This window comes from Uranotaenia lowii, chromosome 2, assembly GCF_029784155.1.
Source record: "Uranotaenia lowii strain MFRU-FL chromosome 2, ASM2978415v1, whole genome shotgun sequence".
Lineage (NCBI taxonomy): Eukaryota > Metazoa > Arthropoda > Insecta > Diptera > Culicidae > Uranotaenia > Uranotaenia lowii.
In genome coordinates this window covers 350988597-351012242 of record NC_073692.1, presented here as the reverse complement: position 1 = coordinate 351012242, position 23646 = coordinate 350988597, and the positions used below count along the sequence as shown (strand labels likewise).

The following is a 23646-nucleotide window of genomic DNA, read 5'->3' as shown; positions in this document are numbered from 1 at the left end:
GGAATATATACAGAAAATCTGGAATAAACTATAATCAAAGTATAAAACGATACCGTCTAGCATGTTCCTGCAAGATCTTCAGTGAAAGATACGCGGATACACCTTAGATGTTTTACTGAAACCATGTTTTTCCTTTTTTATAGGAATTTAACCCATTAAGGTCATTCTTCCTCGTAAATAACTGCTGAAACCATAAGTTTTCAATGATTACAACATTATTTTTGGATATTTTATGAATTATCCAAAAAAAAATTGAAAAATTTACAAGTCTGTAGTAGATATTCGGCCTATTCGGCCTATTCGGCCGAATACTTAGCTCAACTATTCGGTGGGCCGAATATTCGGCTTAACGGTTTTTCGGCGGTATTCGGCGCCGAATATTCGGCCGACCGAATATTCGGTACATCTCTAATACATAGCAATCCGATGTGACAGCAATGCTTTTTTAGAAGCGATTTTAAAGCCTTTGGCTATCTGTACAGTAACAAGTAGTTTTGAACATTATTTTTAATTTAAGCGATATTTACAAAAGCACATGCGATTGCACGAAACCAGTGCAATAAATTCCAGAACCAGGACTGGCGTATGATAACGAAACATCAGAAAATGAAATGAGAGGAGAGTCAACTCTTCTAAGCCATACATTAAACCATTCTAAAGCTAAAGTGAACTTGTCACATGTGTCAATACAAGAGAAGTTACACATATTTGGTGAAACAGCCATAACTGTCGACATGCGATATTAGTTTTGACTTCCAACTAGATGCAACAATAAATTTGAAAGCCTTTCGGCTACCTAAGAAAAAAGCATATTTTTGAACATTTGTTACTTAAAAACGACATTTGTACGGCTTGCATGATTGCTGTACCAGGTCGGTTTTCTTTAATTAAATATCTTTTTCTGAAAGGCCATTTTCTTCCACTTGAGGGTGTTTTCAAACTGAAGATAGAAGGCACTGGACACTTGTGTTAATACAAGGAAAATATGAAAAATTCATTTGATTTCAAATATTAGCGATGTAATTTATGTAGGTAGATCAAATTTTTATAAGATTTCAACTTAGCCAATCTATACAGATTGCCAAAAAAATAAAGAAAATTCCATTGGGCTGTAAGCGATGTGTACATAGAAGTGATTTTCATTTAAGAATCACATGTGTAGAGATTTTATTGTAAGAATTACCAAGAAAGCAAAGAGATTTGTTAGATAATAGATCATTTTCAAATTGGCAAAACAAGAAAATAAATATGGAAGGATACAGCTTGTACAAATGCATGTTTGGCAATACGCAATATTGGCATATCCTCACCGAGAGAAAATAGGTCAAAAAGTTCAAAAATATCAGCAAGAATTCAAAACCGATTCAGATTCAAAACATTAGCTTACACAATTCCGAACTGAAAACAATTCTGAAATCAGCATGTTATTATTGACCATGACCTATTTTCTCCCCCCCCAGATACAACCTCATTGATTTCCTATAGATAGAAATATGAGATTAACGGATCTGGGAAGTACTGAATAAGTCGCCTCGTATGACGTGGACCAGTATCCCAGTGGCAGTATTCTTTAGGCCGCTGCCACACAGCCTAATTATACATCATTTATAAAACGCCTTATAAAAATTATAAAATACTTATTTAACACACACAAAAATTATAAAACCTATTCTATTTTTGTGTGCTACTTGGGTAGTAACAGACATACAGGAATCCATTTTTATATATCACTTAACTTAATGGTCCCGCGTCGATTCTCCGGCGCATAGGGCCGTGGTAAAATCTAAATCTAAATGGTAAAGATATATATACATACATTTACATATTCTAAGTCTTGAAAGGATATCACATAGTTCCACAAAGTATGTTGTAAGCTGACCAATAAGTCATGAATTATGAATTTGACGTCCCTCATAGTAACTTAATCCTGTTCTTGTGAATGTTACAAGTTACATACTTATTCATATATTTTTTTCCCCTTCTCTCCTTTACTCCACAGGCCTTGGAAATCTGAGGCTCTCATTGTTGGCCATATAGACAATGACCGACGACCTCGATTCGATATCTGAGGAAGAACGTAGTTTGTTCCGTCCTTTCACCCGGGAATCATTAGCCGCTATTGAAGCACGCATCGCCGATGAAAAAGCAAAACAGGCCGAGCTGGAACGGAAGCGAGCCGAGGGGGAGGTAAGAGGACCAGAATTCCAGATTTCTATACTTCGTCAGTCGCCGATCATCTTTTTTTTTCTGTTTTCTAGTCTTCAGTAGATTGCTGCGTGCTTTGAATTTGCTGTATTCTTCTTAGATATCTTTTGTTCAGAAATGGTAGAGACTGAAAACAAAAACTTTTTTCATTTTGTTCGGAAATGTTTGAAGAATGTTGTTTACAGTTTAACTGTGGAGTCTACTGTAAACCTACTGTTAATTGAACTGTTCGAGATCTTATATGGTCAATAGACTGAGTCGATTTGGGGTCATTTTTGAATTTCTCAAACCCTGGGGTCTTAAAAGCTTCGTTTTGGTCCAAAACTCATCCATGATTTTTTGCAGAATTTTTAAGTAACGTTTACATGAGTAAATTTGAACTTTTAGGTTTGTATGGGAAAATTGAATATTTTGTACTGAAAAATCAACATCATTTTTGTTTCTTCTGTGGAACCGAGCCTGCTCATGGTTTTTGTGCCAATTTATAAATTTCTTACAGGAAATTTTCCGCTGAACAACTTTGTCGAATATCATAACTTCGTATCTTTTTAGACAAAAAAGTTGTCAGCTCATTAACAGGTGTATGTCTTTTGGCATTGATAAACAAGAAATTCAATTGACACCACTGCTGGGTGCCTAGAGAAGTATTGCAAGACCACTTTTCATGCCATACTTCGTGGGGCACAAGCAGTGGTGTCAATTGAATTCATGGTTTATCAATCCAAAAAGACATACACCTGTTAAACAGCTAATAACTTTTTTGTCTAAAAAGATACGAAGTTATGATATTCAACAAAGTTGTTCAGTGGAAAATTTCCTGTAAGAAATTTATAAATTGGCACAAAAACCATGAGCAGGCTCTGTTACACAGAAGAAACAAAAACTATGTTGATTTTTCAGTACAAAATATTGAATTTTCCCATACAAACCTAAAAGTTCAAATTTACTCATGTAAACGTTACTTAAAAATTCTGCAAAAAATCATGGATGAGTTTTGGACCAAAACGAAGCATTTAAGACCCCAGGGTTTGAGAAATTCAAAAATGACCCCAAATCGACTCAGTCTAATGGTCAAGTCTATCGTTCGTTCACGCTTAAATAGATCTAATCATTTTTTATTAGAAATTAAAAGTTATAAGTCTCCATCATTGAAGATTGTCTCATTTGTGTTTCCTTTCATGCTTGCCTCATAGCTTTAATCAACCCTTTGAATCAGCTTATCTTGTGAATCGATGCCGATTCACTCTTCTTATTACTAGAAAAAAATCAGTAGTAGTACAAAGTAGATTGAAAACTGCTTTCGCTTTGGATTTTTTATCTTTGCATCTGCCCTTCCGAAATTGTAAATAAATAATTTCTGCAGCTTCATTTTCTGGAAAAAAAATATCTGTAAAAATACCTACTTGAAGCTTTGTTTTTGTTTTGTTTATATCAACCTGCCAACTCCTTGTTCATTAACCCTACGCTTTTGTTTGCTTCGAAAAGTAATAGTAAAATAATCAGCCGAGGTTTTCGTAGGAAAATTAGACGAAAATTTGTTCGTCTGTCATTTCGTTAACTTTCTCTCATCTCGCTCATGGAATGTGTATGGTTTATCCTTTCAGTGTAAAATTTAGTTTACATTTCAAACAAACATGATTACACTCGATTCACGTCAACTCTCACTTGTACGCGATTGTTTTGTTTATTTCCTACTAAATATGTACCTAGATCTGTTCTTCTTTCTTTTGTTTTTCATGTTTTTTTTTAAATTTTGATTAAAGTTTATTATTTCAAGAATGAGAATTGAAATTCTAAAATTTTTACTGTGAAGATATTTCATAAAAAAAGATAAAAATGAAAAAAAAAACGTTAAATAAGTTTTGTTATCAAAATTAGAATCAGACTTCAAACCATTTTTTTAAATATTTGTTAGTTTTTATATAAAAAATTGAATAAAATCGTAATTTAAGTTATTTTTCTACGCATGATAACTTTTTTGTTATTTTTACTCTTTCTATAATATTCTTTTTAGTATATCTTTTTAATCAACTTAAGAGTTGTACAGGATTTTCAATGTTATTGGTTATTTCTTATGAGAATCATTATTTTGACAATTCTCATCAAGGTCGTTCAAAGTCCACTCATGAATCGTCTCAATTTTTCATTGAATTGTAGAACATTTTAGCCATCGCAAGTTTTAACTCGCTGATTCGACCAGCTAACTGATTGGATATTTAATTCTTAATAAAAAAAAATTAAAAGCTAACCACTGCAACACCAACACCAAAAATACACATCGAAGCTAGAAAATTCGAAAAATTCAAGCTCAATCAGCCATTTTAATTTGCCGCATATCACCAACTTAAAATAATAAAAAAAACAATGACACTCACATAAAAAACTGCAAACAATCTGGTAAACTCAACAAATCGCTGGCCACCATTTTGTTTTCGTTTTCGAACATTCCGAATGAAGATCAATAGATTTCTAGATGCCGAATGCCTAGTGAATCATCATCACTTTGTTTGTTTGAATGTCGAATACAACATTAGAAAATGGTATCTGCTAAATATTACATCTACATCAGTTTGACAAATTTTACAATCAACAAGCTCTTACCATCATCAAAATCCACCGGATGCGCTTTTCCTTAGCCTGACAGCATTGACTGCTAGTTCAAAAAAAATCGAATATAATTGGATTGAATTAAAAATCTGACCTTTATTTACTGAAATCTCAAAATTTTCTACATAAAAATAAAATGCTAAGAGAAAGTAACGATCTGTTTTCCAAAAATAGGCAAAAAGCTTAACGCTTCCATACTTTAAAAAAACTCAAATTGGATGATGCAAATCTAAATTTACCAAAAAATTAATTAGATCAATCGCTCATTGAACCCATGATCGATAAATTGTAACCGCTTATTTAACAACCATCATCTAGATGATTTATCTTCTTCATTCTACCCATGTATTTGTGCGTTTGTTCTCGACTAGATACATCAGCAGCCAGAGCCAATTTCCAATTGCTGCGTATCACACTTAGCCTAGATCATGACGCCTTAACATTCGAATCTGATGAACCAAAAACGAAAAAAAACCCAAAAAATTGCAATCAGATTGAATCCGTTCAGCGCTAGTACCCTTTTAAATTTGCCTGTTTTTGCAACTAATATTCAGCAATTCATTCAAACCATTCAAAGTATGAAATCAATCTTGTTCTCAAAAAAAAAAAAAAAAAAACGACTGCAATACTAACCCTCTCTTCCAATAAAATACATTTTTTCACAGAATGGTTTTGGTCGGAAGAAAAAGAAAAAAGAAGTAAGATTTCTCTGTCACTATTTCTTAAACTTGAATCTTTCTTTGTTTTACATTTTTTTCCCAGTCACTCTTTTTCCACTCAGTCCTTAGTTTTTTTTCCTTCTCTTTCTCACACATGTCTTTTTATTAGTTTTAGTATTTTTTTCACTTTTTCTCTCACTTCCTCTCTGTTTTTCAACTACCAATGCTCATTTTCACCTATATTCACACAATCTTTCTCTTCATCTTTACGGAGTTTTATGATTTGATTTCAACCTCACATCACCTTACACCAAATTGAGTGCAATAATTAGACGGCTTGTTATGTGATACTTTCCATATTTGAACTTTAAATAATTCATCGAGAGATTCTTTCTAACATCTCCAAGCATGGAAAAATGAAATTCTACAAAAATCAATCATATATGTATTGCTGAAAACCATTTCTCATAATCTTTAAGCCATACGGAACAGCAATATGAAAGTTTCCTTTTTAAATTTGTATGTAAACTACTACACTCAAACTCAAATACACTCAATTCTGAATTTTAGCATTCTCAAAAATAAATTAATTTCTTCAAAGACTCAACAACAATCAAGATGATTTTTTGGATACAGAATGTTATCAGTCTGTTCTTCTGAAGAAATTTCCGCTGCACCTGAACCGAGTAAATCATTAAAGTAATTTGAATACCTAATTTAAGGGACCACAACCCGTATTTAGGTGGAATTTTTTAGAATGCACATAGCAGGGAATCTACTTGATATTTGCATGTTCCATAATCCACGTAAAAAAGTACCAAGTGCTTTTCATGTTATTTTCGATATATGTTCATCTTATTTCCAATATTCTGGTAACGAAAAAAAATCGACTTCTGTCAAAACTTGTATAAATTTTCGATACAAAAAAAAAACTTAACAACATGTGGACACATCAAGCCCTAATTAGGTTCACTTGAGTGCACCAGCTACACCTCACTTCTCACTTCTCACTAACACTGATTCTAGCACAACCTAATTAAGTATTGTATTTCTTTTATCCGACTTTCTAGAAATAACAAAATCAGAAAAAACTTTCGGACATTAGCTGAATATTGATCAATTTTCTTATGTTGGATTTCAAATAACATATTTAGAGTTCATGTGAAACTTGCGCCTTGAATTTTTACCCCGAGCTTTAAATTTTTTGGGCCATACTTTTCAAATCTTGAAACCATGCGAGTCTCTTACGTAATATTCATTTTATTTTCTTGGTCTGTTTTACACCAACTATTCTCAGTGAAAAGACCTGATCCACGAACTTACATATGTTTGAGATTTCCTGCGCCGCCGTTTTAATTAAATTGATTATAATTTTTTGATAGCATTGCGGCGAGATGCAATTCTAATGTAGAATTTTTTAAGACATTGTAAAGAATATAGCTGGAAAGATGAAACAAGTGCGCTTCGTAGAAGAAGTGAAAAGGTGGTGAAGAATGTAAGCGGAGGGCGATTTGTGTAGAAAGCTCAAAACTGATCGGATAAACATTTGCTAGGCTCTCTGTCTGACTATTTAGAGGAGGCGAAGCAATCGCAGCTCCTCTTCACGCAGCCTTTTTTATTTGTTGATAAACCCAGGGGTAAATCCCGGTTTACGGATTGTATTCCAAGGCACGGCGAGCCACTGCGTCCCCCCAGTTTGCTACTGCATGGGTAGAATAGGCAGACTCATGATATATTCCGTGTATACCTCCTACTCCCTAAATTCCACCTGGGGCCATATGTTTTCCACTAGAATATCTCATTTGAGTCTATTCTAATCGAATACTGTGGAAATTCAAGGTATTGTATAGCTAAAAACAAAAATAGGTGAAAAACCATTTTTTTCAAGGTTTTCTGAAAATATTATTTTAGCAAGGTAAATACACAACACTTAGCTTAACAATGTTCTACAAAGTTGATGTGAAAGGTATAATGGACAACTTTGTAGAAGAAACCATGCCTTTATCTTGCTTCTGTAAAAAAGTTAGATTTTGGCGCCACCTTGCAGAGAAAAATAGAACTTGTTCAAATCCATCAATAGATAGCGCAAATATAGTCGATTAACTTTGTCGAAAACATCGATGAGCTACAACGAAGCCTCTGGCCTGCGGTCAATTTTGACCGCAAAAGTGTGGTTCCTGGCCCACTGTGGGCCACAGGCCTAGTTCCCACCTCGATCTGTTTTTCGCGCTAGTGCGCTCCAAGGCAATACTCATTAACGAGACCACTTTCAGCAAAACCTTACGACTCGACGTCTGAAATCTACTCTAACGACTTGAGAACCGACATCTCCCCGCAATGACTCGAGATTCCCACATAAACTTTCTTCTCTAGCGATTCGAGATCTGACCTCTCCTCGTAATGACTCGAGGTGACCACTTATAAATACCCCCCCTCTTGTTGATTAAAGGCCTGATCTCCCGTCTTACGACTCGAGACCCGACCCTGTTATCGTAAAGATTCGGGGTTGACCACACAAACCTCTCCTCCCGAAGATTCGAGGCCTGACCTCTCCTCTAACGACTAGAAGCCCGACCTCTTATCTCCAGGATTCGTTGCAACCTCGCCACGCCCGTCATGTCCGATCGAGAGCAGCCTATCCTAGACTCGCGCCTGGCACAGCACACGTGCAGGACTTAACGCAACGACTCAGATTATTCCCGTCGAAGACGTCATCCTACTCCAGCCAGAGCCACTCTACCCGTGGGTATTCCCCGATCGTGGAATAACCCTTTCCCTACAATTTCTTCTGCGAAGAAAGTAAAGTCTTATCCCCGCAGCTTAGGTCGTTGGGAACCGCACTATTCGGATACTCCCCGAAAGTGGAGCATCCCACAAACGAATGCGGTGCACCCACGACATCCGCTACGCAGAAAGTGTTGCCTTATCGTTGTAGCTTCAAACCGTGGGGTCGGACGCACTCTACTCGACAGCCCCCCGTCGATGGAGTCAGTCTACTCCGACCGTTGTCCGATCTTCTTTATCCCCCTTGGCTGGCAACCCTAGGATTTTTGGCCCGCGGATTTTTCTGCCCGTTGTGTGCCAGATCGAGAGCAGCTTGTCCTGGACTCGCGCCTGTCACGGCACACGTTCGGGATTTTGAACGCTACGACGCGGATTTTTCCCTACAGTGACGACATCCTACACCAACTCGAGAACTTTTCTACCCGTGGGTATCCCCTGATAGTGGTTAACCCTCTTCCTTCGAGGTCCGCTACGAGGAAGGTATAGTCTTATCCCCGCAGTTTCCCCCTTAGGAAGCGGCACTACTCGGATACCTCTCGGCGGTGGGATATCTTACGCACGTTCGCGTCGCACCCATGACTTCCGCTACGCAGAAGATGATGCCTTATCTTTGTAGCTTCGATCAAAGGATCGGACGCACAGTACTCAGGTGCTCACCGTTTGCGGACTGCCGTTGACTCCAGCTCCTCTGAAGGACAGGCGTGATCTGGGTGAACCTATCGCTGACCACATGCCAAGTGTTGGAGTCCGTACACATCCTCTGCACCTCGTTGTTTACTGTAGTGTCGAGCCCGCAAAAGGCTAGTATGTTTGTACGGACCGCCGCAAACTTCGGACAGGCAAACACCACATTTTTGGGTGTTTTCACTACGTCACCACAATCTGGGCAATATGTTGAAGCCACATGTCCAAACCGGTAGTGGTTTACATCATGAAGCATCCATGACCAGTCAGGAATTGCGGAAGTCCACTTGACCGTGTCTTCTTCCGATCAAGCTCCTGATATGCTGGATCAAACGATGAGTTCACCTTCCTTTCGCTGAGCTGTACCACAGGTGCTGCCAGTTGGACATCGACTCCTTGTTGGCGAGATCTTGTACGTTGGGTGTGTCTTTATTGTCGTAGCAGTAGACATCCTCTAGCAAAATCCAGATGGGAATGACGCCCGTCACTACGCAGGCGGTTTCGGATGAGATGGCCCAGTATCCACTGATAACCCGCAGGTTCATCAGCCACTGAACGCTGCTATGTCCCTGCAGGTTACATTGTCTTTCCAGGGCTTGCCTTCAGGCCGCTGCTCCGCACCGCACGATTGACGTGGTTACGCTTGCCGGTATCCTCCTCTTAGATACTACTACGGATTGCCGAGGAGTTCGACATCATCCGTGTGAGTGCGGCCGTGGCCATTGTCGCTCTTTTACACACGTCGTCGACATGACTCGTAGAACTGAGTCTGTACCAAGGCACTTAATTGCGCGTTTGGACACAATCTCGGTTTTGAGGTGAGCAAGACGCAGGCACTTGGAGTGCATTCAGCTTTCCACTTCCTGGATAGATACCGTGGCGAGTAGCTGTACCTCCGCTGTCGAGGGGAGAGGATTACATCATCCGCAAATCCTACGAATTCAGCTCCCGATGGGAGGCTTATTCGTAGGAACCTCGTCGTACGTGATATTCCACAGCGCCGGGCAAAGTACAGACCCCTGTGATACACCCGCCGAAACCTCTTGTGTTCGTAAGCTCTCACCGGCCATATACTATAGTTGGCGATTGTGGGAGTAACTATCAACAAGCCTACACAGATATGCCGGGACCCTCATTTGGATGAGCGACGACGCAATCGCTGTCCAACTGACGCTGTTGAAGGCGTTCTTCCCGTCCAGAGTGACCACCCCGCAAAAATGGAGCCCTCTCCTCTTCGTTAGCCGGGTTCTGTCCGCTACCTCAATGACAGAATGGATGGAGCAAAGTCCGCCCTCACCTTCAGTGTACCTCTGGAGTCGGTTCTGAATCACCTTCTCCAGGACCTTACCCGCTGTGTCCAGTAGACAGATCGGCCGATACGCCGATGGGTCTCCTGGACGCTTACCCGGTTTTGGCAGCAGGACGAGTTTCTGCCGTTTCCAAGTTTCAGGGAACACCCGTTCCGGCACGTATCGTTGCAACGATGTCCGGAACATATCGGGGAACTCCCTGATCGCGGCCTTCACTGCGACGTTCGGAATGCCGTCCGGTCCGGGGGCCTTCCTCGGTTGGAGAGACTTGGCGATCTCGCGAAGTTCTTCCACCGTTATACGCTCATCGGCGCTGGTGTCCATGTCATACGGGACTGTTGGCCAGCGGGTAACATCGTGCTGTGAGAACAGCTAATTGATGATGACTCTCAGTTTTTCCGGGCACGTTTCAGGTGGTGCACTCTCACTTTTAGTTCTGCCCATGACTATCCGATAGGCATCATCTCATGGACAGTCGTTGGCGTTACGGCATAACTGCTTGAAACGTGCCCTCCTTCTTGCATTGATGGCCCGGCGGAGGGCCGATCTCGCGCTTGTGAAGAGTGGCCTACGCTCCGTTCGCTCTTCTTGGGTTCTTGCGTTCTGCATCCTGCGCCTTGCCCTGTGACAGTCAGCACGCAGACCCGCAATTTTGCTCCGTCCACCAGCAGACGGGTGGCCTAGTGTTTTTACGCTTGGCCCCTCTCGACATCACAGCATCGCAAGCGCGAGATAGAACCCTCATCAGTTCTTCCACGGACAGGTTGTTCAGGTTCCTCTCCCAGTGCAACACTTCGACAAAGACGGACTGGTCGAACTGTGTTGTCTTCCAGAGGCGTTCCACTGTCCAAGACTCGCGTCTGCGTACTTGAGCCTAGCCGATAGCGGATCGCGGAGTGATCGCTATTCGTGTAGGCCTCGCTCACCATCCAATCGCATACCAGCCCCGGGCTAACGAAAGTGACATCTAGTGTTGACTCGCTCCCGTTCCAACCCTGGTAGGTACTGGTGTTCCCTATGTTGGCCAGATCCACATTCAGCCATGCCAGAGCTTCTAGAAGAATTTGACCTCTGGGGTTTGTAAGGCGGCTTCCGCATTCATCGGCCCACGCGTTAAAGTCGCCAGCTATAACGACGGGGCTTCTCCCCGTAAGCACCTCTACAATCTTGTCAACCATAGTGCCGAACCTCTCCAAGGACCATCTTGGGGGAGCATAGCAGCTACAGAAGAAGATCCCGTTAACCTTGGCTATCATCATGCTTTCGTGTTCCGTTTCCACCGTTTGTTTGGGGAAACTACCTGTTACCCATATCGCTGTCAGCTTGGCATCATCGTTCACCCAATTAATGCCATTCGCGGCTCTACGGTATGGGTCTGCTACTAACGCGATGTCCAACTTTTCCTCAACTGTCATCTGCCGCAACAGGTGGTGTGCTGTATGGCAGAGGTAGAGGTTAAATTGAACGGCCTCTATGCTCTTGGCGCCCGGGGTGGTATCGCCTGCGCCTTTTTGTAGGCTGGCCGCAGGACCCTGCAGGACAGTCGGATCCTTCGCTCTTTTTTTAGGGTCACCGGGTCTGAGTTCCCCGGGAGACCCTCTCTTAGGTTTGCTGTTTCCGGAAAACTCAAGACCGCCCTCAGTTTGGGTTCCGCGAGACGTTCCACCACAGCTTTGTTCGCTGCGATGAAAAGCTGCATTACCCTGGTAGCTTCTCGCGTATTTCCTTATGGATGTTGGACTTCCCCTTCACTCATTCCACAAGGTCAGCGATGCAAGCCATGGCCGTGGCCAACTATCCTGGAGCACCCGAATCTTGAAGTTCCGGGGAGCTAAGTAGGTCCGCCAGCGCTTCCTGTACTTCATCGTACGGGTCCGCTCGAACCTCGCTCGGTGTTTCCACCGACTTCGTCGTCGGGTCCACCGGGTTGGCAGATTTCTCAACTGGCGAACGCCTAAGGCCACTCAGGCCGAACGGATTCCGGCTCTCGCCTTTATCCGTTCCGTCGCTTTTCGTTTTGTTGATAATTTTGCTCACTTTGAATCCCACGAGTAGCTAGGTAAAAAACGGTCCACTGCACCAGTGACCTGCTTAGCGCAGCAATGACTGGGATACTGTGGGGTGTTTCCCGGTGCCCCACAGGCAACCGTTAGAGACTGGCGTGACTTAACGACCCGCCAGCCTTCCAGGTACATCGGCACGGTTAAGCCTTACACCTTCACCAAATGGAGTCGGTTTCCGATAGTGTTTCCATTATTGCCGTGGTCAAAGTTCGATAGCGAGGGTCTTCATAAAGGGGGATGTAGTTCTCTCGGCCGTACATCTGCATAAAGAAGACACTTTTCCACTCTTCTTTCTTAAATGAATGCCAACAAATCGAATCTCGCAAGAGTTAAACCTGACCGGGAGACAAATTCGGCTACTTTTCGGGTAGCCTGTCTGTCTCCATGTTACAAAGGACCGAGTAACCTTAACTACTGAAACCCCTGTTGTGAACAAGTTCAATCTTTACCAGTCAAACACAGACCCCCGTTACTAGATCAACTTTCATAAATGAAAATTTTGCGTCTAAAAAGAGTAATATGTATGTACCCTTCGCAACCCACGATCTATACTAAGCGATTATACTCTGAATTCAATCTCATGATTGTTTTACTTCCTTTTTGCCAGGTTTTGCTCGAAGACATACCATCAAAAACGCTCGCTTTAAAGTGGCTTAAAAATAAGTTCAACGCCTTCTGGTGTGTGTGATGTCGTTTGCCTGCCTTTGAATCGCAGTAAATGCTTATCAATTTCATTCTCCCGTAAGCTGCTCCCATTAACAGCAGTTCAAATATTTTCTTCCTACATATTCTTCGATCCATAACATTTTCTACCACGAAGGATATTCTTGACCCCATAATTTTATTTTTCTTGTTTCGTCAAGATCCTTTAAACCATATATTGCACATTCGTGTACATCCGAAAACCAAATTACCCATTGTACTATTGACGGATTTCACGCCAACTCGATACAGTATCTGGCATGACCCTCTCAGAATTGAATGAAACTTAGCGTATGTATAGTCGTTAGTCTAGATAATTTTTGGGAAAACTAAGTATGCCAAGTCGCTTTACTATGTAAGATTTTTAAACTCACAAAGTTTCATTCAATTGTGAGAGGTTCAACATCGTGTCGATTTGGCGTGAAATCCGTCTATTCATGAAAAACGTGGAGCAAATAGGTATCTTTTTGGATCGAAATCCCTAATGTACATTGCTTTGAACTTTTGGAAATATGAAATGCATGTGGAGTTTTAACAAAAAAAATCTTATTTTTTCATGTTGGAAGCATTTAAAATACTAATATACGATCTTTTGGTCACATTTTGGTAAATATTTAATCAATGTAAAATAATTCTCAAATAACATTTTTAATTTTTTTATGTATCAGCAAAATTATTTTACTCCATTTAACACATTGACCTAGAACATTATATCTTTGTAAGGATCGCCAATTAAAGGATATGACGGGGGATCAAGTCAATCAGGAATCAAGTTTCCTCATTCTCCTTTATTGTGTCTGCTTTGGTCGTTTGAGTAATATGTCTTAAATATCATGAGAATGATACAAATCATGGATTTAAATCTCATCCGATGAAACGTTAAGGAATTGAATGACTTCAATAGAAGTTTTTTTTGTTATATTTTTAGGAAGCGAGATTTTAAAATTCAACATTATTTATATCTGACTTAAAATGTTCGCCTAAGTAGTTTTGCATTGATTATTTTTGATGTTTCGAGTTGTCATTTTAATATATGTTAAATTTGTTAAAATTAATAAGGCTGTATTGACAGTTTTTTTCATTTACCAGAAATTTGTTCATCGAACAATATACAGATATTTGTATCTCCTAATCAGTCGACATTTTAACTTACTACATCCGACGTTTCGTCATTATATATAGCCTTTTTCAAGGAATGAAGCACTCACGCGTATTTCTTTAAAATAGGCTTAATAGAATGACAATACTTTGTAGAGTAGTGAGAATGACAATACAGTGTAGTATCAATATCAATCCTCCAGAAAATGATTTAATCATTACTGAATCAGTCGATAGGAAAAATATTTCTACAGTTGTTGCCCTACGGGCGTCGCAAAACAACATCAATTTCAGCTATTTTACATTCAACAGAACAAACTCGAATTCCATTTTGCCAATAGCACTTGTTCTACCAAAATATGCTCATAAAGTTTCGTAATGAGAACTGCGAGCATATTGATGATGCGTTTCGCTTTTGGGTACAAGAAAAAAAGGGATACAACTCAAATACTAATTTCGACACTACACCAACCAGCCAGCAGGTATCGAATTTTTCACCACTTCCATTTCCCGTTTTCATTTCCTTTTGTGTGGCTTGAAGCAACCCACTAGCAAAGGCTGGTTCTTCGAAGGAAAAACCGAAAAAAATGCTCATTGGTTCGGCTCGTGAATGGAAAACCCTACCCGGGCCATGAGCCGGAGAGCGAGCGAGCGAGCGAGAGAAAACGAGAATGAGAGATACCAATCGAAGAAACGAACAACAACCAGCAATGAGGAGCAAGGAGATGTTGCAATCGTCCAACCGTAAGGCAGACAACAACGATAGCACACAAATATGTCGATTTTAATTTCCTGTCGGTCCGAAACCGACATTCGGATTAGCAATGTAGCTTACCTGGCTTTCCACCTACGTGTAGTTATACTAGTAGTGGATATCCTTTAGGCAAAAATCCATACATTTCAGTCGGAAGATTCGCCAAGAAGTTGTCCGTGCTTTTGAGACAACAATGTAGGACATTTCGAAAAAGATTTTTTTAAAGTATTTCTAAATTGAGTAGGCTCGTTCTGACAACCATATCTGTCAAGTTATTCCGGTCTTGTTTATAACGAGGAGGCATTACAGCTTCATATGTGGCCAACTTTAGCCAATGGCAGCATATTGACAACCCACCTCACCGAAGCGTAGGACGGAAAAATAAACTTGACTTAAAAAGACACACATACACAAGGTTTTTTTCCGAGAAAAAGACCCAAAAAATCATTTCAAATTCTATAAATGCTCTCGCTTCTTTTGAGAAAGCCATCGGCGGTTTCTTTCTCGTGGGTCCAACGTTCTGTCCCGAAAGTCAGGTGTAACAGCTGCAATGCCCGAAAAAGCAGCACCAAAAGAAGATAGCTACGTAAAAAAAACCGATGGCTCGAAGACGTTCCGGGGAGCATAAACCCATCTTTAAATTTCCCCATACCTCCACTTTTCCCGGGAAGACCACACATGTGTGCCCTCTATCTACTTGTAAGGTTGTTCCTATACACATTGAATAAGTCAAGAAAAGAAGTGTCGTTTCCATATCCGAGTTTCACGTATCCTGCCCCAAAGGAAATTGAAAGATTCATCGTCCTACTGCTGCTGCTGCTACTTCTTTCGAGAAACATGACATGCGGTTTGTGGCCAGGCTGTGGAGGAAAACCCAACGGAAGCAGAGTGAAAGACGAAAAAAACCACCAATGAAATCGAATCGGTCGTGACTCCGGAATCAATTTCACTGAAAACGAGACCGATAGTTGAACTATTGGAATCGAAAATGAGGACACATCGTCCTCCTCACATCTTGTAAGTTATCCCATTAGACTGAGTCGATTTGGGGTCATTTTCGAATTTCTCAAACCCTGGGGTCTCAAAAGCTTCGTTTTGGTCCAAAACTCATCCATGATTTTTTGCAGAATTTTTAAGTAACGTTTACATGAGTAAATTTGGACTTTTAGGTTTGTATGGGAAAATTGAATATTTTGTACTGAAAAATCAACATCATTTTTGTTTCTTCTGTGAAACCGAGCCAGCTGGTGGTTTTTGTGCCAATTTATAAAATTCCTAAAGGAAATTTTTCGCTGAACAACTTTGTCGAAGACTGTAAATTCGTATCTTATTAGACAAAAAAGTTATTAGCTGTTCAACAGAGGTATGTCTTTTGGCATTGATAAACAATAAATTCAATAGACACCACTGTTGTGTGCCTTGCGAGGTATTGCATGACTACTTTTCATGCAATACTTCGCGGGGCACAAGCAGTGGTGTCAATTGAATTTATTGTTTATCAATGCCAAAAGACATACCTCTGTTGAACAGCTAATAACTGGTTTGTCTAATAAGATACGAATTTACGGTCTTCGACAAAGTTGTTCTACGTAAAATTTCCTTTAGGAATTTTATAAATTGGCACAAAAACCACCAGCTGGCTCGGTTGCACAGAAGAAACAAAAATGATGTTGATTTTTCAGTGCAAAATATTCAATTTTCCCATACAAACCTAAAAGTCCAAATTTACTCATGCAAACGTTACTTAAAAATTCTGCAAAAAATCATGGATGAGTTTTGGACCAAAACGAAGCTTTTGAGACCCCAGGGTTTGAGAAATTCGAAAATGACCCCAAATCGACTCAGTCTATTATCCCATGCCCATCCCAAAGTTATCGTCTAGGAGCAGCTCGGAACTGAATATTGGATTGGCTGTTTTCCATTAATATGAAATAAATTTCCAAATTTACTGCCAATATCACTTACCTATCTACCTACCTAACTGGGAGTATGGAGTGGAGTGATTGTGTTCCGTCACATATTGAATAAATTTCTGCGATGATCCTTCATAGTTCGTCTGACTTATCTGGCTGTACTATCTGGTGATTGGAAGAGTACTCGATATTTGCTCTCCTATAAATACTTCAAAAAATGTATGTGTTAATAAATTAGAGGAATCAAAATTTACAGACATTTCATTAGAAGATGTTTGAGTTCTTCTTCCATAATTCCGTGAGTTAGTTCGCTAACTTATATAGGCCTCATGATTGGCCATTGGTTTAAACAACATTTTAAAATAAGTTACTCAAAATTTATGCTTTTTTATTGTGCACTTACCTTTGAACAACTCAATAAGGTAATATACCCAAAAATTGTATTCAAATCCACTCATGATAAACTGATTTACACCTATTTTTACTAATAAACGTCCTTGTGATTGCAGGCGAATAAGAAGTGTGTATCTTTCAACATATATTTCGGTTAATTCTTTTGTGCTCTAAGTTACAAAGTTTTGTAGTGAAGTCATTTTGACTGGTCTTCTTACTTATTATTTTGTCAAATTGTCATAACTACTTTTTCAAGATGTAGGTTTACGGATAACGACAAAAAGTTATTTTTTTCTATATCCTTCTTCCCATACATTTTTTTCTACAGTTAATAGCAAATCGCAGAACCACTTAAATTTACAAAGTTGTTATTGAGCCTAAAAGCCATAGCAAATCAATGCCGTTTTGTGTTTAGTTTTAAAGGAAGAAGGCCATATTTAAATTTCTAACTGAAAATTTTAAAAAATATTTTAGAAAATCAATCTGGCTCCAGAGAGTTAATGTTATTACATTTCTCATTCTCAGCTTACGTATTCAAAACCGAATATCACATAGTATGTAAACTAAATGAGTTGAAAAAAGTTTAACAAATTGCAAATTTTATGAAATTTTACTGTTTGAAACTAATGAAAAAATAAGGAACTATGAAATATTTTATCAAACTATTAAAAAAATAACAAAACTGAGAATATTTTGAAATAATTGAGCTTAACAGAAGAAGATACAAGATAAAATGAAAAAAACCATTTTTTTTAAATAAATATGGACAGAAACTCAACAAGCACAAATAAAACACAGAAAAAAAAATTGAACAAAGAAGAAAACCCAAATAAAACAAACAAAAAATAGCTTTACCTTAGCCTTACGTGAAGACCAAAATGAATATGTGGATGAAATAATGATAAAAACAATTGATGAAAAAAGTAAAAATTTCATTAAAATAAGTGAAATAATGAAAAAATGATAAATAAAACAAAAATATGAAAAAATGAATTAGGGGAAATAAGGGTATAACGAGCACCCCTTTTCTTTACGGAAGTACGTATTTTCTTAAAAACATTTCCATGTGGAACAGTTTTGTAGTTTCTATAGTATTAATTTTTCCACAAAACACTTTACAGAAAAATTTAAAAAATCAACTTGGTTCTTAAGTGACGAAAAAATTATAATTTTTTTTTAATTCACTTGCATTGATTTTGAAATGTGTTTTATCTTTAACTTGTTGACTCGAGGCGAACAGAGCATCATCAATCGCGGCCTATGCTCCTTGCGTAGAATCTAGCAACAATTTTAACTGGATAACGTCAACTCAATTATTGATCAAACAAGTTAACAAAACAAACAAACAAGCAAATAAAATTGAGAGACAAAAAGAATTATAATAAAGAAACAAATTACTGAATCACATTGAAGACAAAAATTTGACAGAAATGAACACATTCAAACATTAATGTTCTCATTTAAAAAGAAATGTGTAGAAAAAAAAATTCAGGAAAATAAAATAAAGAAACAAATAAAAAAAAATTAAAAAAATTAACTACTTTGAACAGACATAAATGAAAATGGAGGAAAAACATAAAAAAATTGAAGCAAAATGGAAAAAAAAATGAAGAAAAAAAAATAAAATAAATGAAAAATAAAAAAAAACTAGCATCAATAAAATTGGAGAAAAAAAGGGTAAAAAAGATCTCGAAACAAAAAAAAATAAAAAATTGATGAAAAAAAATTAGGAAAAAAAATGAAAAAAAATAGAAAATTGGAGAAAAATACTTGGTGAAAAAATAAAAAAATGAGAAATTGCTAATAAAAAATTGGAGAAAACAAATTAGGAAAAAATCAAAGAAAATGGAAAAACTTGGAAATAAAATTGGAAAAAAAGCAAAAATTGGAGAAGAAATATAAATGTGCAGAAAAAATAAAAAAAGGGTGAAAAATAAAAAATGAAGAAAAACACAAAAAAATTAAGAAAAATGAAAAAATGAAAAAAAAAATCGAAAAAAGAAACAAATAACCAAATGACGAACCAGACAATTAGTTAATAAAAATGAAAACATTCATACAATAATTTTCTCTATTTAGATATATGTGTAGAAAAAAATTGAAGGACAATAATATTAAGAGACAAATTTAAAAAAAATTAAAAATAGGAACAAAATTTAACACACATAAATAAAATTGGAGAAAACAATAAAAAAATTTTAGCAAAATTTAAAAGAAAATGGAGAAAAAAAAAAGAAATTGGTAAAACGAGAATAAAATAAAAAAAAATGACAAAAAAAAATTGAAAAATATTAAAAATTAAAAAAATTGGAGAAAAAAAAATTAAAAGAAGAATCAAGATCAAATAAAAAAAAATTGACGAAAAAATAAAACAAAAATAAACAAAAAGGTTAAAAAAAAAATAAAAATTAAAAAAAAATATAATTGAAGAAACACAACTTCAAGAAAAAATAAAAAATGGAGGAAAATGGAGAAAAATATAAAAAATTGATGAAAAAATAAAAATAGCAGTGAAAAAAAAGAAAAAATAAAGAAAATTAAAATATAAACCCACAAACGTAAGAAAACTAGGAAAAATTATAATAATGGACGTGAGAAAAAATTAAAAAAATGGAAAAAATTGAATAAAATGGAGAGAAAAACTTGGAGTAAAAAAAAATTTAAAAAAAAAATTAAAAATTGAAGAAAAAAAAATTAAAAAAATAAAGAAAATACAAATAAGAAATGGAGAAAAAAGAAAAATGGCGAAAACATGAAAAAAAATTGGAGAAAAAATAAAAATGATATTGATATTTTTTTAAGACTTTTTAACCTCAGAGGTCATTTGGGTCGAAAAAAAAAATTGAGAAAAAATTAAAAAAAGAAAAAAACCAAAAAATTGAAAAAAATTGAACAAAAAAGGATAAAAATAAAAAAAAACAAACAACCAAAATACATTCAAAACAAAAAGTTGAAAGAAATGAAATCATTTAAACAATGATTTTCTCATTTGAAAAGAAATGCGTGGAAACAAATAAAAAAAATGGAAAAAAATTAAAAAAAAAATTAGAATTTGAAAAAAAATTTAACAAACATTAATAAAATGTATGGAGCAATGTAAAAAATAGTAAAAATAGACAAATTTGAGAAAAAATTAAACAATTGAAAAAAAAAACAAAATCCGAGAAAAAATAATTGAAAAAACACGAAAAAAATTGAAATACATGGAAAAAATGAAAAAAAAAATGAACTAACTTTTAAACAAAATGGAGAAAAAATCAAAAAACTGGAAAAAAATCAAAGAAAAAAATGGAATAAGAATGGAAAAAAAATTAGAAAATAAAGAAAAAAATTTAAAAAATAAATGAATTGAAGAAAAAAATAAATTAAATTGGAGAAAAAGTAAAAGAAATGGAGAAATAATAAAAGATAAATGTAGATAAGAATGAAAAAAATAAAATTGAAGTAAAAATAAAAAATAACTGTAGAAAAAAAAAGAGGAGAAAAAAAATAGAAAAAATAAAAATTAATTGGAGAAGGATAACAATTTTTTTTTAGAAAATTTAATAAAAAAAAATGAAGAAAAAATAAAATTAATGGAAAAAAAAATAAAAGAATTGATGAAAAAATAACAAAAACGGAGCATTTTTTTTTAAATTGGAGAAAAAATTAGAAGAAAATATAAAAAAATAAAGAAAAATAAAAAAAATGGAGAAAAATTTAAATAAATTGAGAAAAAAAAATTAGAAATAAAAACAAGTGAAAAGAAATAAAAAAAAAATTAAAATAAATTAATTGGTGAAAGAATAAAAAAAATTGGGCAAAAATAGAACAAACGAAGAAAATATAAATAAAAAATTAGAGAAAAACGATAAAATATAAATTAAAAAACAAACTTAAAAAAATGGAGAAAAAATTAAAAAAATACGAAAAAATTAAATTAAATGTAGAAAACATTAAAAAGTTAGAGAAAAAAACAAATCAAAAATTGAAGAAAATATGACAGGAGAAAAAATTAAAAAAAATTAAAGAAAAAAGAAAGAAATATGGAAAAAGGAGAAAAAATTAATGAAAAATAATGGAGAAAAAACAAGACGATGAAAAAAACTTAAAACAATATAATTAGAAAAAAATGAAAAAAAAAAACAAAAAAAAAGTTGGAAATCAATTAACAGAAATAAACCACAAAAATGATTAAAAACTTCAAAGAATGAATGAACAAACACTTATAATATAATGATAATATTGAAAAGTTGAACACAAAAAAAAATTTAAAAAAATAATGTTAAGTCTGAAAAAAAATCAAACATGAAAACAAGTTGCAGGAAAACTAAACAGAAAACTTGAAGAAAAAATTGAAAAAAATGAGAAAAAGTCAAATAAATTTAGAAAAAAATAAATTAAATTATTTTTGACAATTAACTCAAAACTATTTGGCGACAATTTTGAAATATTTAGGGTTAATCTTTTTTTTTAAATTTATTTAAAGACCCTTTGTTTTACATTCTGGTCTGAAAAGTAAATGTTTGGGCCATTTTGATCTGGAAAGTTTTTGATATTTTGATAAGGATTGCTTTTTTATTCGGTCATGTTTATGCCACTGTTTTTTTTCACCACTGCTGTGGATTTTTTTTTTATATTTGTGTGATATTTTGTGTTATTTTAACATAACTGAGCGTACCTCTTGGAACACTTTTGATTTTTTTCTGAGACGTTGTCAGGATATTTAAGTGTCATTCCAAATAATGATAATTTTAAGTCATTTAAGTTTTGATACCTATTTTTTGTTTATGTGCAGTCTTAGTTATCTTTTCGGGGCATTTTAAATATTTTAATATTTCCAATAATTTATGAAAATTATTTTTTTTTGTGTTATTTCTTTGATAGTAAGTATATAAATTACATTTTTGTTTCATTTAAAATGATAGTTCTAAGTCATTTATTGTTTTCAAAACCGTTATTTTTGAAGTAATTCATATGTATAATGTTTTTTATCATTTCAGTGAAGTTTAGACAAAATTTAAAAATAGCTTTGAGAAAATTGTTTGACATTTTGTGATACCTTTTCATATTTTCATCCCATTTAATTGAAAGTTTTGTGAGTTTGTAATTTTTTGTATTAATAAATTGATATTAATCATGTCTTTTTTATATTTTCAATTTTTGAGACATTCTTGGACCATTGTTTGACATTTTTGGGAATTATTCATGGCATTTTGTAAATTTGAATTGTCTCTAAATGATCTCACAAATGTCCCAACATAATTTTAAAGTTGTCAATTTTTTTTTATCAAGATTAACTTAACACTATCGAAAAAATATCTAATTTGTTAACAGATTGTATAAAATCATCCCAAATGTTTCTAAAAATTTGACTTAAATTTATTTTAAATTGATTGGAAATGGTCTCCAAACTGTTACAAATGTTCACAAATTTGTCTTGAATTGTCTTTAATTGTAACAGAATTGTGTCAAAATCTGCTTAAAATGATCTCAAAATATTCTTCAAATGATTCCTGAATCGTCTCTTTATTGTCTCATATTGTCTCGATATCGCAACAATATTCTATTCCAGTGTCAAAATTGTATCAAGATAGTCTCAAAATTGTCATAATTTCTCTTAAAATGTCTCAAATAGTCTCAATGTCAAAATCTCGTTCAAACTGTCTCAATATTATGTCAAAGTCATCTCAAAATCATTTCAAAACCGTGTCTCAATCGTATCAAAATTGTCTCTAAAATGTCTCAAAAAATATCCGAAATTTTAAAAATATTGTTTCTAAGTAGTCTTTCCTGTGTCTCCAAATTATCACAGAACTGATTCTAAATCCACTTAAAATCAGCTTAAAATAGTCTTTAAATAGTTCTCAAATTTACTCAAAATGGTCATAAAATTATCTCAAAGTTGACTCAAAATCTGGCTTGCAATCTCAATATGGTCTTAAAATTGTCTCGAAATTGTTGCTTAATTATCTCTAAATTATCAAAAAATTTGACATTGTTTCATTTTATTTTTCAAATGGTCCTAAACTTGGTTTTAATAAAAAATGAAAAAAGTTTTAAAAAATGAATTGAATAAAAAATTTTAGGGTAAATTAAAGAGAAAAATAATTAACAATATAAAAAGTTATATAAGATTCAAAAAAATCTTATGAAAAATAATAAAAAACTCAGATTCTTTTCAATTTCCTTTAGATATATTAAAAAACTAAGGATAATTTAAAAAAAATCAAACAAAAAAAAAATTATGATAATAATTGAAGGAACAATTTGGGAAAGTGAAGTGATTCAAATGAAGATTTTTTTCATTTGCGAGGAAATATAAAAAAGAGAGACAAAAAACAAAGAAAAATAAACTTTTTTGTCATTTGTTTTTTAAAGAAACTATGGAAAAAAATAAACAAAATACTTAACAAATTGAAGGTGTATATAAGGCTGGAATAAATATCAATTTCTTCTTTTGACAACCCCCCCACCCTTCAAAATTTCCAAAAA

General features: G+C 35.2%; 2 protein-coding genes across 34 annotated transcripts in view; one reads left to right on the top strand and one right to left on the bottom strand.

Moving 5' to 3' along the window:
* LOC129741722 (sodium channel protein para) overlaps nucleotides 1-23646 on the bottom strand; it is a 344044-nt gene that overhangs the window by 130064 nt on the left and 190334 nt on the right. The gene's annotated exons all lie outside the window — the stretch shown is intronic.
* Nucleotides 1-23646, top strand: part of LOC129741725 (sodium channel protein para-like) — a 55300-nt gene that overhangs the window by 17704 nt on the left and 13950 nt on the right. Inside the window, exons 2-3 of one of the 2 annotated variants that reach the window (XM_055733504.1) lie at nucleotides 2000-2187; nucleotides 5478-5510. In XM_055733504.1, the coding sequence (XP_055589479.1) occupies nucleotides 2041-2187; nucleotides 5478-5510 (180 nt within the window). In that variant the 5' untranslated portion in view covers nucleotides 2000-2040. The remainder of the gene's footprint in view (nucleotides 1-1999; nucleotides 2188-5477; nucleotides 5511-23646) is intronic. The other variant, XM_055733505.1, reaches the window with a different exon arrangement.